The 17,232-nt window shown below is 44.2% G+C and overlaps 1 protein-coding gene across 1 annotated transcript in view; it reads left to right on the forward strand.

Annotated features, from left to right (window-relative positions):
• Positions 1-17,232, forward strand: part of LOC147697921 (cullin-4A) — a 625,511-nt gene that overhangs the window by 245,642 nt on the left and 362,637 nt on the right. The window contains exon 9 of the mRNA XM_086934608.1: positions 2,749-2,816. Coding sequence (XP_086790734.1) covers positions 2,749-2,816 — 68 coding nt within the window. The remainder of the gene's footprint in view (positions 1-2,748; positions 2,817-17,232) is intronic.

Consider the following 17,232-nt stretch of genomic DNA (forward strand, 5'->3'; position numbering starts at 1 on the left):
GAACCACAATAGGACTGTAGATCAGAGTCCGCTATGAGCAGCAGGAAAATGTGCACCTATGGGGAAATAATGACTTAGCAATGCAATATTTCTTATTATACTTGTTGGACTTGGCCCTCTGCAGGATCACCCCCTAAAGTTTTTGCCTTCACCCCTCCTATTTTTGCTGAATTAATTTTTGTTGGCCTTGGGACTCTGTGCACTTTAACACGCTGAACAGTTCTAAAGTGATTGTGTTCACTAACTAAACCATTTTAAATTGGCTTGCACCTAATTGGTATATTTAGTTTACTTATAAGTCCCTAGTAAAGGGGTATACCATATACCCAGGGCCTGCAAATTAAATGCTAATAGTGGGCCTTCAGCACTTATTGGTCCACCCACATAAGTAGTCATTTAAAACATGATCCAGGTCTGTCATTGTAGCCTGAATGCAGTTTAAAACTACCTATTCGACTTGGCAAAATAACCCACTTATCAAATGTGTTTTTATTGCATCTGAGGCACCCCCTAAGAGCCCCTAGACATTGCAGTGGGCATTGTAATTAACAGCTTGGACACGTACTTTTAAGATTTACATGTGTTGGTAGAAAAAATCAAAAAAATATGTTTTTCACTACTGTGTTGCCTACCTCTACCATTTGATAACACTGGGTTGCCTTATTACATTCAATAAGTGCTAACGTTTGATTGGGAGCAGGTAGAAAATTAATATTTGGTGCCTGAAAAATTGTAATTTAAAATCCTCTTTAATGGTAAAGTCAGATTTTAAGTCACAATTTTGAAAATACCACTTTTAAAAAGTTCGTATTTTCCTGCCCTATTTGGTGTCTGCAGCTTGTTCCTGAGTCATGTTACTAGGTTTATTTGGTAGTTGGACTTGGTATATTCCTCCCATACAGCCACACAATCAAGGGATTTGTTGTGTCTGGATGGGCCATCACCGGTGGGATGGGGGGAGAAGGGGAGCTGGGCAAAGCCTTACTTACAAGTCCGGCAGGAAATTCCAAGCACCTCAAAGGAAATTCTCTAGAAACTTCTCCTACTACAATGGCACCAGGTATAAAAAATCTACCCTCTGTACCACTCATCAGTGCACTTTCTGGAGCTGAGGAAGGACTCTAAAAGGACTGCCTGCTGTTGTGGCTTGATGTGTACTTCAGAAGAATGCTTAGCTATACCTGGAAAGGCAGCTGTGCAAAATTTCTTCTAAGACCAAAGCTAAGCGCAGGCCGGGCCCAATTCACTTCTGATATCTGACACTCGCTCGGCCATATCTTTGAACTTTGCCGCAATCTCACACAACTAGTTGTTCACGGTTGGTGCTTTGATCCTTTAGGAGTTAGCTTTTAACTTAAACTTTAAAAATTCATATCTCCTGTTCTACTGATTAGATTTTTGTTGTTTGTTGTCCAATAATTTAGTAATATGTACTTTATTTTCCTAAATTGGTGTGGGATTTTTCTTTGTCTTTTCACTTTATTACGTTTTGTGTGCTGCATAATTACTTTACGCATTACCTCTAAGTTAAGCCTGACTGCTTTTGTGCCAGTCTACTAGAGGGTTAAGCACAAGTTAATTTAGTGACTTTTTGTGGTTCACCCTGACGGGGATTGTGTCTCTTATCGGCGTTATCTCAGCCGCATCGGACGTCTGCCACATCAAGTACGGAGCTGCGAAAATACCTTTTTTTAGATTGTCGGAATCGTATCCTATTTTAACTTTCGGAAGGACTTGCTGCTTGTCCTCCCTATCTGGACACTTGCTATTCAGCAGAGCCTTTTTCCCTTTGAGGATTCGGTTACCATATTATCATCTCTTTTCTATGAAAGGTCACAACTACACTAGCTTTATAAACCGTCTGGGTGACGAATATTAATCCTTGACGATTTAAGATCGCACTCGGACCTGTATTATTGAAAACAGCAAACTGATCTACACATATATATGCTGGACAGATTTGAATATTTATCCTAGAGATCATATTTTATCCACTTTCTATTCAGGGACGCGAATTATCCTTCTCTGAGCACAACATTCTGCAGTGGAACTCCTGATGAAGACAGTGTTTCTGTCGAAACACGCGTAGGGTCAGTTTTGAAACCACCTGAAAGAGCTCATCATTCATTATGAAGCTGCTACTGTTTTTTCATTACATCCTAAACAAATTCTAACAAGTCTGATAAAAGGACCACATATATATATATATATATATATATATATATATATATATATATATATATATATATATATATATATATATATTTCAATATGAGTATGTGTGTGGTTGTGAATGAATGTGATCAGAATCTTGTGTACAATGTTTAGTCTCTGTATGAATTTTTTCTTTCTTTAATATTTTTTTCATAGTGAACCAAAAAAAAGATAACTAATAAATAAATCTTGTTATATTTTTCAAATTTTTAGTGTCACTATTGTTTTGTTCATTTCCTCATAATGATTTGAGGGATTATTTGATCTGAAGTAGCCCTAGAGTATTTACATTACTGCATAATTACTTTACACATTACCTCTAAGTTAAGCCCGACTGCTTTAATTTAGTGACTTTTTGTGGTTCACCCTGACGGGGATTGTGGCAGGTTTCCAACTCACTCAGCCAACAACCCAAATTACCCTACAATTAAACCTTAAATGTGAGCTGATTGAAAGATGGTCTCAGTTTCCATTCAGGGTGAATGTGTTTACCATCAGTACATTATCATGTGAACTCATTTCTGCCTCTCACAGGAAACCACTAATATTCCGTGTAGAAAAACAGCTTTTGGGTGAACACCTAGCAGCAATTCTTCAGAAAGGTAACGTTTATTTGTTAATATTGTTGCAAACGTTTTGTGAATAAATAATATGTGGAAAAATTATATATAATTATATATATTTATTCGTACTTGATTTCAGTCTTAAAATAGCTGAATTATTTGAAGTAAAATATAATCATGGCACAATACATTTTCGAATTATGACTAACCAAGTCTCAAGACTTTTGCTTATCCATATAGAAATATTTTTTTATTTAGTGCTTCCAAATGCATGGTCCATGCTTGCTTATTTACCATTTTTCTCAAATAGTTTTAAAAAAATGTATTCGCCTATTATGTTACAATTGTAAATGTAAATGTAAATGTGTTTCGATTTATATAGCGCGCTATAACCCAGGGGTCTCTAGGCGCTTGCTTAGGGAACCCGTCCTGGTATTCCCCTGTGAGATACCCCGGCCGGGTATCCACAAGGTGAAAGCCAGGCATCCCACCGCGAGGGGCCATAGTGGAGATTAAGCAAGCTATTGCCCAGAGTCGCAGAGTGTGATCCCGTGATTCGAGTAGGCACCAGAGCGAGAATTGTCGACTCCGTGGAATTTTTGAGCCCGAGACCCGCCGAGGCGGGGAATCGAACCCTGGTCCACGGCCGATCTCAGCTTCCGGGTCTGCCGCCTCTAACCACTGAGCCACACTTCTCCACATCCTTCTTAATGTGTTATCCTTTCCTCATAGATTTGGTGAGTAACAAAAAAATAATTACTATGAAACAAAACAAATCTATTCAAATTCATATTAAGTGAAAGAAAATATATTGTCTTGTCACAACATATCCTGCCTGTTCTCACTACTCAGCATACTGTAACGTTCCCTTCCTAATGGTGGATAATCTCTCACCAAGTTAACTTCCTTATTACAGCCTTCTGCGTTTGTCATAGTGTGCAACAACCCGTTTTATTGAGGACAATCACTTCCTGTATATACTTAGGTCAATTTGCCAGGTTATAAATGTTGGTGTTGCAAGGGTATCTTTCACTGGGTGCACACCAGCTAAGATGAATACGATATTATTCACAGTGCAGTAGTATCCGTGAATCATAGTGACAGATGAGTCACTGTCTGAATACATTTGTATTTCCTCTTTGTACAGCATAGATGGTCCTGAGAGAGACAAATTTTTGGACCACTTGGTACAAGGGATAAAAGGGGAATGGACCATAACTGGACATAAGATGTTACCCGAATAGCCTATCTATGCCCTTTTAAAAAAAGAAACAATCTTGAACTATAAGGTGACAGCACCCTGCAGAACACTCCTAAATTTTTCTTAAATTAGAGTCTAGATTTAATCCTAAACTACTTCTTCCATGTCTGACTCATTGAATAAAGGCTTCTTCAGATACTGTAGAACCTGCGGAAAGAGAAAGGCTGAATGTGGATGACCTACATAAGGACTGTCTTTACTGCCTCTATCCCCAGCACAATTTAAAGAAGTGTAAAATGTGCCACACTTTTGCCTCCAAAACCATGAAGGACAGGGAGGGGAGGCTCCTTCTGTGGCTACAGAAGGCCAAAACTCAGAAATCCACCTCTTCTGAGGACAACAGTGAACCCTCTGTAAGGTTTTGCAAGAGAGCTAGATCCTCTGACCAAGGGACGTTTGAGGAGAGCAGGATGGTCCTTAAAATTCATCAGGCCACAGAACCCTTGAGAAAGGAGAAGAAGAAGCATATCTCCACAGAGGCTACCTCCTTTGAACCCAGCAGACCATCTGCCAAGGCTTGGTAACATCCATATTTAACTTCTTCTGAACCGTTGAGACAAGGCACAAGACGCCTTTTAGAGCCCCATCGACTGCACCATCACCGTCAACAGCAATATCGTTGACGACAGTCACCACCGTCTCTTCTATGAGAACGTCGGCAACGATATCCGTCGACCCGCAGACCCGTCAACAAGAATTCTATCATCGACAAAGGCACAGTTGACACTACTTCTGCATGCACCGTCGACCCGCTGCTGGTGGATGTACCATCGATGCCTAAACCCTCACTGCCATGCCACCTGACACCATGCCGATGACCAGCACCTTGCCGATGTCATCGACGACCATGAAAATTACCAACATTTTAAAAACATCACAGAGACGTGAACTAACCTCTCCCAGCAAAGTCTATCCTCTTTCTCCAAGTCACTTATTAGACCAGACGATGAGAGACCTTTTGGAGCACCTCATAGCTCATCAGAGCATCAAGTCCAACATCCGGATGTTGATATAGAAGAGGAAGAACAGTACTATATTATGCCCCTTCTACAAAGAGACATTATAAACATTACCAATACTATGAGGATTCTCAGCCAAGACAGTGTGACGTAGAAGTGCCCATGTCACGGTTTCAATCAATCAATTAATTAATCAATCAATCAATCAGATCATTTGTAAAGCGCACTACTCACCCGTGAGGGTCTCAAGTCGCTGGGGTGGGGAATGCTGCTACTGCTCGAAAAGCCAGGTCTTGAGGAGGTTTCTGAAGGTCAGCAGGACTTGGGTCTGCTGTAGGTGGATTGGGAGGGTGTTCCAGGTCTTAGCGGCGAAGGGAAGAACGATCTGCCGCCGGAGGTCCCTCTTCGGAAGCTGGGGACTGTGGTGAGGGCGAGGGCGGCGGAGCGGAGCTGGCGGGTGGGGGTGTAGAAGCTGAGTCGTCTGTTGAGGTATGTTGGTCCGGTGATGTGTTTCAAGACCTTTAGGTAATTTTCAGGAACATACAGTGGTTCCTTCTCAGCCTACCTCTCCTGCTACTCCACAGCCCATTCCTTCACCTACTATGCCGAGGATGACGCTTGCTTCCAACATAGCAACACCGCAAAGGGAAGACCCATCAGCTTCAGATGATGAAAGGGAAGAAGACGAGATTCCGGAATCTCAGACTGCAAGATGATTGGGACGATTAAGTTATCCCCACTCCGTCGTCTCTATCACCACAGCCAGTAGACTCTCCCCAGAGGACATTGGGGTCTTTCATAGTTTAATGGACTGGGCTGCTACAAGGTTTCACCTGCCAATTTCCGTCGAGCAGTCTGACTGCTTCCTATATGACTTTAAAGAGCTGGCATGGAAGTCAGGCCGATCTATCTCTTTCATTGATTATGTCTGGGAGAAGGGTATTAAAATCATGAGGAACCCTGCTATGATGGCTGTGGTTTTGCTGCTGAATGACAAAAAATAAGAGGTCCAGAGGATTACCCTGCTTGCTCACAGGACATCCCAAACCAGGTTCAGTGATTTCGCAAGTGGCGCAATATCACTCCAAAAATCCTTCCGCCCCATCTCTATGCAACCAGATGAAGAAGGCAAGAGGTTCTCCACCATGTCTGTCGTCACTGTTCGTGCGGCCAATTTTCTGACACTTCTGGGTTGCTACAATCGGCAGATGTGCTTGGATATCAGCGCCCTTATCGACTGACAGCAGAAGATCTGAAGCAAGAAAAATCTTGCAGGAAGGCGAATAAAACTTCATCGGAAATAATAGATTGTACAAAGGACATCGCCTCCACTGGCTTTCGTCAGCTAGCAGGGGCCGCAGTCTTAAGACGGCAGGGATGCCTCAAAGCTACATACATCAGGCAGGAAGTGCAATTCAAGATCCTGCATATGGCCTACGAAAGGGAAGCTCTGTTTGGAAAACACATAGCCAATGCTCTGTTGGCTATCAAAACAGATACACCTAGATCCGTCGGCACCCTTCAGTTCAGAAAGTTGCCCTTTCGGGGAGCATGTGCAAGAGGTTTTTCCACCTACAGAGGAGGAAAGTGTGGCTAACAATACCAGCCCTTTCAGTCTCAAAACAGGCCTGCTTACCAGCAACAACCGTACCTCCAACTGCCCACAACAGCATACACAAAACAAGGCACTCACTGAAAGCAAATGCCCCCCCCCTCCCCCCCCCCCGAGTCGAGATACAGCTCGCGCTGGCTACATCCATTTCTACCTACCTTGTGGGTGCGAATATTTCCAGCTATGTCCCTCAATGGAGAGAGATAACTTTAGACAGATGGGTATTAGACCTGGTCACCTATGACCATATGCTGCAGTTTATCGAGAGACCACCAAAGAATCCTCCAAAGGGAGCCCACTCTCCTTGGCTTCACTTATTGGAAAAAGAAGCCCTCATCATGCTTGCCAAGGGAGCAACCGAGAAAGTTTCATTTTCCCTGAAAGGCGTGGGATTCTACTCCTGTTTTTCCCTATTAGAAAGAAAACAAGGGAATGGAGACCCATCTTAGACCTCAGAAAGCTAAACAAATTTAAACTCAAACAATCATTTTGCATGATCACTCTCTCCGACATCCTGTATCTCCTAAACAATGGGGACTATATGATATCTCTAGACTTGCAGGATGCGTATTTCCACATTCCAAGCATTGCAAATATCTGCGCTTTCCCATAGCCGACACCCGTTGACATTTCAGGGTTCCCCCACTTGGCCTCAAGTCAGCCTCCCCATAGTCACCATATGCCTTGCTCCAGCAGTAGCATCTCTCAGAAAACAAGGTCATCAGGTATTCCCCTACCTAGATGACTGGCTGCTGAAAACCTCAACACCATTGCTAGCATCCAAGGTTACGAAAGCTTCACTCATTGTTTCACAAACTGGGTCTCACTGTGAACCATCAAAATTCCTCAACTATTCCAAAACTGAGGATAATGTTTTTAGGAGTCAACCTGGATACAAACCAAAACAAAGCCTTTCTCTCGCATAACAAATAACAAAGGTTAACAAAGTTGGCTTTAAAAATTTCCAGAAAAAAGTCTGTTTCAGTGCCGCTGTACAAGTCTCTACCGAGCATGATCTCTTCTGCAATAAACCTAGTCCTACTCACACATCTAAAGATGAGACCATTGCGAGAGGAGCTACAAGCGCAATGGATCCAAATGGAAGGGTTGTTTGAAGATTTGATAAGCATCACTACAAGGATGGTGGAAATGTTAGGGTGGTGGTCTCAGATCTCGCATCTCTTGAAAGGCTTAACGTTTGTGGCTTTAGTACCCAACTTCGTCATGGCCACAGATGCCTCTCAAGAGGGCAGGGGCAGCCACTTGCATGACTTGCAGATTCAAGCGAAGTGGTCTGTGCTTCAGAAAGCCATGCATATCAACCGCTTCAAACTTAAAGCAATCGCTCTCACCCTACAAGCTTTTCTTCCAAGAAAAGCAAGATCTTCGGTGTTTGTGATTATGGACAATAGAACCACCATGCACTTTATCAACAAGCAAGGGTCTACACGGTCACTAACACTTACCAACAAGCCCAGGGACTTTGGAGCTGTCTAACAACCCACAAGATATCTCTGAGGACCAAGCACATGTCTGGAGTAACCAACACCTTAGCAGACACGCTCAGCAGAGCCAAGTACAGTTGCCATGAGTGGATACTGGATTGATCGGAGCTGGACGAGATGTTCTCACTTTGGGGCAAACCACCATTGGATCTGTTAGCGACAGACTAGAACACCAAATGCCAGTTCTACGCTAGTCGGTACCTGTTCCCAGGTCATGGGGGAATGCCTTTTTGATTGAGATGTTCCGGGATTTATGCATATGCGTTTCCACCTTCTCTCTCATACCAAACGTTTTCAACAAGACGAAAATGGAAAACTGTTGCCTAATCCTGCTTGCTCCCGAGTGGCCCAGTGTCACGAAGGCCAGGAACCACAGGAGGCGACGTAGGTCCCAACGCCCCACCACCTCAAAGGCCACCCGAAAGATATTCAATGTAACCCCTGAAGCAGGGGGATAAGGGGAAGTGGATAAGAGAGAGAGCCCGCCCTAGACAGCGGGTGACAACCTTGATACTTTGTCGTCGTCACCTTGGTTCTTGCGGGCGTGCTAGTTAACACCTGCAGACAAACAGAACATGTAACCACAGTTCTACCATATACACTGTTACTATGACCTTACTTTTGAATTCTCTTACCCTTTGAACCCGGGCTATAGCTTCTCCCTCGCAGTATTGTTTTTGTAGCTATTCGCCTGAACCTGTGTAACACGATATCATTAGGACAACATTCTACAGCTTATAATGGACTCTAAAGCACAATATGTATCTTTTGTTACCTTTTGACTAACAGGCGATAGCTGGAAGGAAATTCAACTGTTGGGAAATTAATTCTCTAGAACTCCAGATTTCGGAACACCTAACTATGTGTAAACTAAGGTTTGACTGAGCACGGAAAGTTACTCCACCACAAGTTCTTCAAGAACAGTAATTTAGTCTCTGAACAAGAGTGCAAGACGCACCTAAAGTCACGAAAAGAATCACAACCGGTGAGTTAGCAGCCTTTAACTGAACACCGGAATACCTCACTTGCTTCTCCCTCGTTGCGCATGCGTTTATTCTTCACCGGCAAGAGTCTTGAACTGAAATTTTCTGCTTGCAGAAGTCGTCAGGAAAAACGTGACGCTCGCTGGAACTTGACAGTTGAAGTGCGCAGTTCGTTAATTGAACATGCGCTTTGTTGCTGTCACTGTGCGCGTGGTTCAAAAGACTAGACCGGCTTTTCGTTTCTGGCCGCGTCCATCTTTGACAGCCATTATTCGATGTCAGCCCACTCATCTCAGTCATACATCTTTTGACAAACAATGAAGTAACTCAATGGGTTCTCCAGCACTGCGGATATTTGGACTTGATTCTGAAATGTCGTTTTCTCTTGTTTGATTTCCGGACTGAACTCACAATGGAAACAGAGGTTTTGACACCCAGGCAGCATTGGTTTACGGAGCTTCTCCTGCTGTCAAAGTCCAATCCCATTCGCCTAAGGGCAAAGTGGGCACTGTTGACGATGAACCAGGGCTAGTTTCTACATCCAGAACCAGCCTCTCTCCATTTGTGTGCATGGCTCCTGAATTCTATGAATTCCGAGACTTTAATATTCCTGAAGACTGTAGGGATATCCTACATAAATTAAGAGAGGAAGCCACAAACAGAACATACAAGTTGAAATATAAGTGATTCTGTTTATGGTGTCAACAATCTAAACTGCATCTGTTGGCGCTATCAGCTGAGCAGATTCTGCCTTATCTTCTGTCTCTAGATCAGGATTGGTGCAAGCCTCTGTCAAGGTTCACCTGGCCTCAGCATCACAGTACAGATGCTCTTCATTGTTTTTTTCTCTCTCTCTCTCTTTACAGTTGGCTCTCATTTCAACCAGAACAGTCCGTGAAATACAGGCTTTCACAATGCAGAAAACCTTATTACATTTCACTGATTGTTACATACTTTTCAAAATAAATCCGAAATTAATTCCAAAGGTTACATCGTAATTTCACCTCAATGAACCTGTCATACTTTTTACTTTTTTCCCAAATCTGGCATTATCAGCTGAAACATCTCTCCATATACTGAATATTAAACAATGTCTTAAATTGTACTTGCATCGTACTAAACAGCTTCGAAAAACTGATCAGCTGTTAGTGTCTTATGGACAATCAATAAGGCCAGTGTCCTCCTTGGCTGATCTTTTTACGACGTGGAAGAGCACCCACACATTCACACAGGACTACTACCTCGAATTGACACAGCGCAGTGATGCAGCCTTAGGATACGCGGTATTACGTTGTCTGCTCCAATATGGTGAGCCTCCGTTACGGTTTATGCTTATCAAGTGCATACATTTATATACAGGTGCATATAATGTTGTACTATGTTGCATGATTATTTTATCATATAAGGAGCATTTGTGCAAATATATACGTATATGTGTGTGTGTGTGTATGTATATGAAAGAGAATTTTCCCGTGAGGAAATCCGGCCACATCCACCAAGTGGGGCTGGTGCGGTGTCAGGGGTACAGAATTTAAAGAAAGTCCTGCCTCCCACTAATCCAAATGAAGCGCAGGACAGCACACAGTGTTCTCCGTCAATAAAATGTATTGTGGCAACATGTTCAGACCTGAAAAGTTCTTTGTCACAGCCAGTTACCAATTGTGCCCAACCAACAATAGAAATAACCTCGGGTTATAGACCGTGAAAAACACTCAAACACCATGACTCCTAATACATAGAAAATGTGAAAGCCGACTGTTTGAAATGGTAAATCGCGATATGCCCAAAATAATATAAAACATGTTTATCTAAAGACATTTGCATACTCCGTGAAATGAAAAAAAAATGATACAACTTGGCGTCATACTGGTAGACATATTCATATGCAAGTAGATAATACAACTGACACATTGTTACTTGCCAAATAGCTCCAGTGCTTAAAAATCAGCGCAACATAATCAAAATTTACATAGGGGTGAATCGCTTTTGGTTGGAACGAAACATAGGATCATCATACCGTTTTTTACATTGTTGGCCATGTGCCTCACAACATGTGATTCAGAACAGCCTGATCATAAACAAATTACGTTTCAAGTGTCAAGTTCACACTTTCTGTAACCAGACCGGAATCATAGTGGGGCTTTTTGAAGCAGCCCTGCTATATGCCCCACCACCCTCCCTTTTGCAAAGGAGGAGACGAGGTTAAAAAAAATTGCCCATGTCTCCTCTGGCTCTTTGGTTTGGAGGATGGGTGACATTGGTCTAAATACCCCTCATCTTGGCTAAGACTGAGAATCCCCTGGACACCACTTGGAAGGATTCTAGTCTTACCTTTTTCACATCATGGTCCAATGTGAGTGCCACAGTCCTCTCTCCTCTTCGGCCGCACTCTGACCCTGCCGCTGTGGCTCCTCTGTTCCATGGATTCCTGCCCGTGTTTTGGGTTCTTCCTCATGGGACACAGTGACATCAGCGAATGCCATTTTTAGGTCCAGTATCAGCGCGCATGCGTTGTCTGGGAGACCTGCAGTAATCACTCCATGGAGTGTAATCTGGCCTGCTTCTTGCAATTGGTTAATTCGCCTGGAGAAGGATCAACTAACCGATCCTTCATCATGGGAGCTCCTAAAACAAATTAATACCACTGATGCCCAAAAGAAACAGAAGGGTAGTACAAAGGTGCACAGTGCCCCTACATTGTGAATTGCCTAACACAACATGTGCCTAGAACTATGCTACTAAAAACAACTATATTAATAAACACCAAGTGAATACTCCGTTTTAAACAGATGAGGTCAACAGTTATCGTGCACACAAATGTCTGAACACTCCGTGGAGATGTGAATATATTTATCATGCTGTTTCTGTCCGTGACTACACCAAAATAGTGTACTATGCACTAACGCTTCAGCACAACGAACCCTCAATAAACATGCTCAGAAGTACACGATCAGTTATTCTGATACTCAATGACAAAATGATAATCTCCTGTGAAATGTGGTGTAGTTCTCTTATCACAACAGACCTTCAACAAACATATTCTGCAAGGCTAGATTATGATTTGTCCCGCTACCCATTAACAAAGAGAGACTCACCTGTGAAATGCAGTATGTTTCTCTTATTGCGACAGACCCTCCGCAAACATGCTCAAGTGTTAAATTTTTAATAAGCTGTCCCAGTGCCCGTTGACAAAGCAAGACTCGCCGATAAAATTTGGTTTATTTCTCTTATCACGCAGCTTAACCAACTCCAATAGCTGCAATTACAGTTTCCCTGATTACAACCTGACATGTAACTCACTCTTCCAATCAAATCATAGTTACATGATATGTTTCTGTGCCGACCATATTAAAGTGATGTTATAAGTACGCAATTGTGCCTCACAAATGTACCAAAATAGCGATATCATACATATCGAATTTAAAGCTCTATAATAAACTAGTGTATGCTTAACAATTATTCAAGTATGATGTTCCTTAGTAGCCTTATTGGGATGGTGTTGTATGCACATGAATATGCATAACAGTTTTTACAAATAGAGAAATGTCACATATAAACATGCTATGCAACTCCTTAAACAAATCTATGGTGACATAAAAACCCATTTATTTGGTGCTTACAGATGTGAAGTGTTTTCAGAGAAGTACATGCTTATTTTAATCATCAAACCCAATTTATAGCAACATAATAACTCTTGGGTTTATAAGAAATCGGACATTTCAATCCAATCATTCATTACATTTGGTTGTAAAGTGTTCAATTGTTTTTTCCACATTTTTTGCAGTCAATATTTATTATTGTCTCTCTCAGGTGACGTTGCAATAGTTTCTAAGACTTAATAGACTGATGTTATGTTTATGCTCACTCCATTGCATGGATACCCTGGATTTCAAAGTACAATAGCCCACAAGGGCATTTTACAGAATATATCCAATTTTTGTTATCACATGTGGCGGAGTGTTTTAAAATGATACCTGGTCTACTGTGAGAAGTTAGCCTGGCATATGATGTCCCATAGTTCTAGTGGGCACCTTGCACCAGTCTAATCGACCCTTATTGAAGGTGGTTGTAAAGTAAACCTTCTAGAAAGCTATCCTAGTGGTATCATGAACCAGCAGTCATCAGGCTAAGACTTCAGTAGGCTAGTAAAGCAAGTTGTTTCACCAATTATAATCCCTTGAATATCAAATGAAAGGACACCACACAAGGTATATATCAAATATATAAGTATTTAATCTAAACACAACCCCTCTGTACTCTTTATGAGGTCAGAGGTAAAAATACAATACAAGTCACACAGTTAATATTCAATAAGTTGCACAGTATACGTTATGCCCTAGGGGCCTCACAAACCATATACTAAAGAAGTGGTATAAGAACCACAAGAGAATTAGAAAGCAGGCATGGGGCATGTGGAATTGCTGGGGCTACGCTAATCGACCAAAGGTTAGGAAGTAGGAGGCCCAGGGGAGACACTTGCAGTGTCTAAACACAGGCGCGGGTTACCATTGACTTTCTATGGAGATCGTAAAAGTTACAAATATACAATTTAAGGACACTTCCGGGGTGGACTAGGATGGAACCCTTTTAAAGTTGTTTTCTATGGAGAGCTGCAAAGAAGTGCTGCAGGCGACCAGAGGAAAAGTGTCCAGGTGGATCCAAGGGTGGATCGAATATCTGAAGAACCTGAAAGCAGAAGGGACAGAGTCTGGGTCACTAGCCAGTGACCAGGAAGGAACCAGGCGATGTCGGGTGATTTCAGGTAAAGTAGTCGAACTTGTCTCTTCAGCCACGAGGTCCAGGAGGCATCGACGATGACCAGGCGCTGGATTAGAGCTGTCCCACGATGGATCTAGTTGACTGCGGTGTCGGTATCCGGATTGGACCCAACAAGCCTTGGCAACCGCAACCCACACAGGATGTCGAGATTGGCACTGTTGCAGACCAGCAAGGTCTGTGGCGCTTCTCCTTTGCAGGGAAGCTGGAGCAATCCTGGAGCAACCAGGAAAGTGAGTTAGTTTCAAAATGAAGTCTTCAGGGGCTCACTAGCCAACGGACTAGGAACCGGGAAGACGCGTCAAGCTCAAATGCAAAAGCGGGCCCCACGGAACACTCGTGGAGTGTGGGGGCCTGGGCTTTGGTGCAAATGGTGCTCGGGCTGGGGCTTCAAGCACCCCAAAGCACAACTTCGAGATACCTCGCTGACGGAGTGCAGCTTGCAAAATGCGGGATGTCCAGGAGTTCCGGTCCCACGTCTCTCGTGTCCGCCACGTGTCTCAGCTTTGCTGTGGATGTGGGTCGGAGATGTCAGCAAGTCTGTGTCCTGTGTCGCAGATTCTTCGGGATCCGGTGGGAGCCTTGAAAATGCAGACCGGCAGAGTTGCTGTTGGTGCCTGTTTGAACAGGGTGATCACTCCTTGACCACAATGGAGATATCTTCCGTCTTCCAGTCAGAATGGAACGTCAAAGGACCAGGATATGTCTTTCGAAGATTCATCCAGGGTAATCCAAAGTCCTAGGGACACAGCTCCTAGACTTTTTTTAGATGGCAGCTAACTCCTGAGGCGGAAGCCGGGAGCGACGATTGTTTTTAAAATTGTATTTTTGCTGTGATTTTAACAGTTACCTTGCTCTCTGTACCTTGACACTCTCACCCTGAGCACTTCTCCCCACGCAGCCAATCTTGGCGCTGCCGCGGGTCGTAGAAGGATTGCCGCCATTCTCGGGGAAGCCCTCAGCCCAGGCCACGCCCACTGACGCTAGGCCACGCCCCTTTCCACTATTTAAACCGCGCTACCCTTATTGCGCGTCTTAGATGGCAGCTAACTCCTGAGGCAGAAGCCGGGAGCGACGATTGTTTTTAAAATTGTATTTTTGCTGTGCTTTTAACAGTTACCTTGCTCTCTGTACCTTGACACTCTCACCCTGAGCACTTCTCCCCACGCAGCCGATCTTGGCGCTGCCGCGGGTCGTAGAAGGATTGCCGCCATTCTCGGGGATGCCCTCAGCCCAGGCCACGCCCACTGGCGCTAGGCCACACCCCTTTTCTTTCTTTCCTTAACGATGTGTCTTTCCCGGCCGCGCAGCGGGCACGCCGAAGGCACGCCCAAGGCGCGCCAAAGGCAAGCCTGTCCGTGCCAGGTCGGGTCCCGGGGCCCTCCACTCCGCCTGTTCCCTCAATTACCTACCTAACCAACGCCTGGCATGCCACGACGACTGGCCCATCAGCCCTTCTACTTTGACCCGGATTAATTCCCTTGAAATCGCCCGTACTGATTATACTAATTCCGCACGCCGTCACCCTAGCCCTCGCAAGGAGCTGTCACGCCCTGCCTCTCCCCATTCCCACTCGAAACTCCCTGTTAGCCTCCCCCCCCCATGGCTTCAGTCTCTCTCCTCAACACCCGGTCTGCGGTCAAGCATCAATTGGAGCTCTTTTACCTCCTTGACACTATTAGGAGGATTGTGAATCCGAAACCGGTCCCAGGATGCTTGTTTCCGGTCCAGGGAAGACGTGGCTTGGCAGTTCGGGCTGGACTGTTCCCATGAGGCACAGGGTCAGACTGATTTGCATATGGCCATGTCTGAACTGGGGTGGCTGAGTGAGCTAAAGAATGGTGATGGATTAAACCCAGATCAGTTGACTGGGGGTGAGTGTTTGATTTTCTCAAATGCTCCGTCCATCATCCCCTTTTGTTTCGCTTTCTTTGCCCTAAGTTGGCAGGGTATGCTCAGACGTGAGTCCCTTGCTCACTTGGCCACTGGATTCAAGATAGCCTGGCTGATGAGGATTGTGAATCCGAAACTGGTCCCAGGATGCTTGTTTCCGGTCCAGGGAAGATATGGCTTGGCAGTTCGGGCTGGACTGTTCCCATGAGGCACAGGGTCAGACTGATTTGCATATGGCCATGTCTGAACTGGGGTGGCTGAGTGAGCTAAAGAATGGTGATGGATTAAACCCAGATCAGTTGACTGGGGGTGAGTGTTTGATTTGCTCAAACACTCCATCCATCATCCCCTTTTGTTTCGTTTTTAAGATAAAACATGTGCTTTCAGCGTATATATTTTAGTAATAGGTAAATTGTACCCTGTACACACTTTTTTATAGGTTTCTGTTAAAAGAACGCTTTCTTAGAGCTCACCTTGCAACACTCTGACATTACATTTCTAAAAGAATATCTCCATGAAGCTTCAAGTGATTGTATCAATTAAAGACTGTACAAGCCCCCAAGAAGCCTTTAGATTTGGCGATGAACCAATTGCACACATTTACATTTCTTTCAGGTAGCAGGCATCCTGGTAAGAAGGCCTGTTCTCCCTTACCTCTATGTCCCTCCCGAGGCTTCACAGCACAGGAAACTCCCTCTCTGCCTCAACCTCGCCCTCCCTTCACTTTCATGTAGAAGCACCTCAAGGATCATGTTAACTTTTTAAGGAAGGTTGTTTTTAACCAAAAGTATGGGAACTGCTTTTGTAAAATTAGAATCAAACGTTTTATTGTGCGGCAAATTCCATACACAGCCCAGCTGCCTACATCGAATCGCCGGCAGGGCGTAAATAGGCAATAGTTAAACACAGCATCCGGACCTACAACCCGGAGGGCGGTCCTGCGCAGTAAAGTCCGTGAGCAGTCCTCACTGGCGTAGCTAAGTCCACAATTTTCAAAAAGAAGAACATAGATAGAAACAAAGAAAGAAGAACTAGAGGCAGACCCCCGAACTCCCCTCCCACCTACCTCCCTTAGCAAACCCCCCACGACCCCCCATGCCCCCTCCCTACTCCACACTTACCATCAGCCAACCCTCGTATCTAACACACAACGTTCCAGCACAACCAGATCCAAGCCAGGAGCTCAGGTCTCTGGGATGGTACCTCTTGGATCCAAGGGAATAAGTTGTAGGACCTGCAAGTACTTTGGGCACGTAATTTCTCTGAACTCATTAGATAGAAGACTCGGGAACGGAGCCCATAGGGTGGCGTACTCAGATCCTCTAACATCTACATTCAGGGTAAGCCGTTCCATCGCCAAAACATGCCACAGACGCAACAACCAATCACGTGTATCTGGGACATCCGGGGAGCCCCAGAGCGCTAGCAGGACCTGTCGCGCAGTCAACAAACCCAGTGCTATTTGT

This window comes from Lissotriton vulgaris, chromosome 8, assembly GCF_964263255.1.
Source record: "Lissotriton vulgaris chromosome 8, aLisVul1.2, whole genome shotgun sequence".
Classification (NCBI taxonomy): domain Eukaryota; kingdom Metazoa; phylum Chordata; class Amphibia; order Caudata; family Salamandridae; genus Lissotriton; species Lissotriton vulgaris.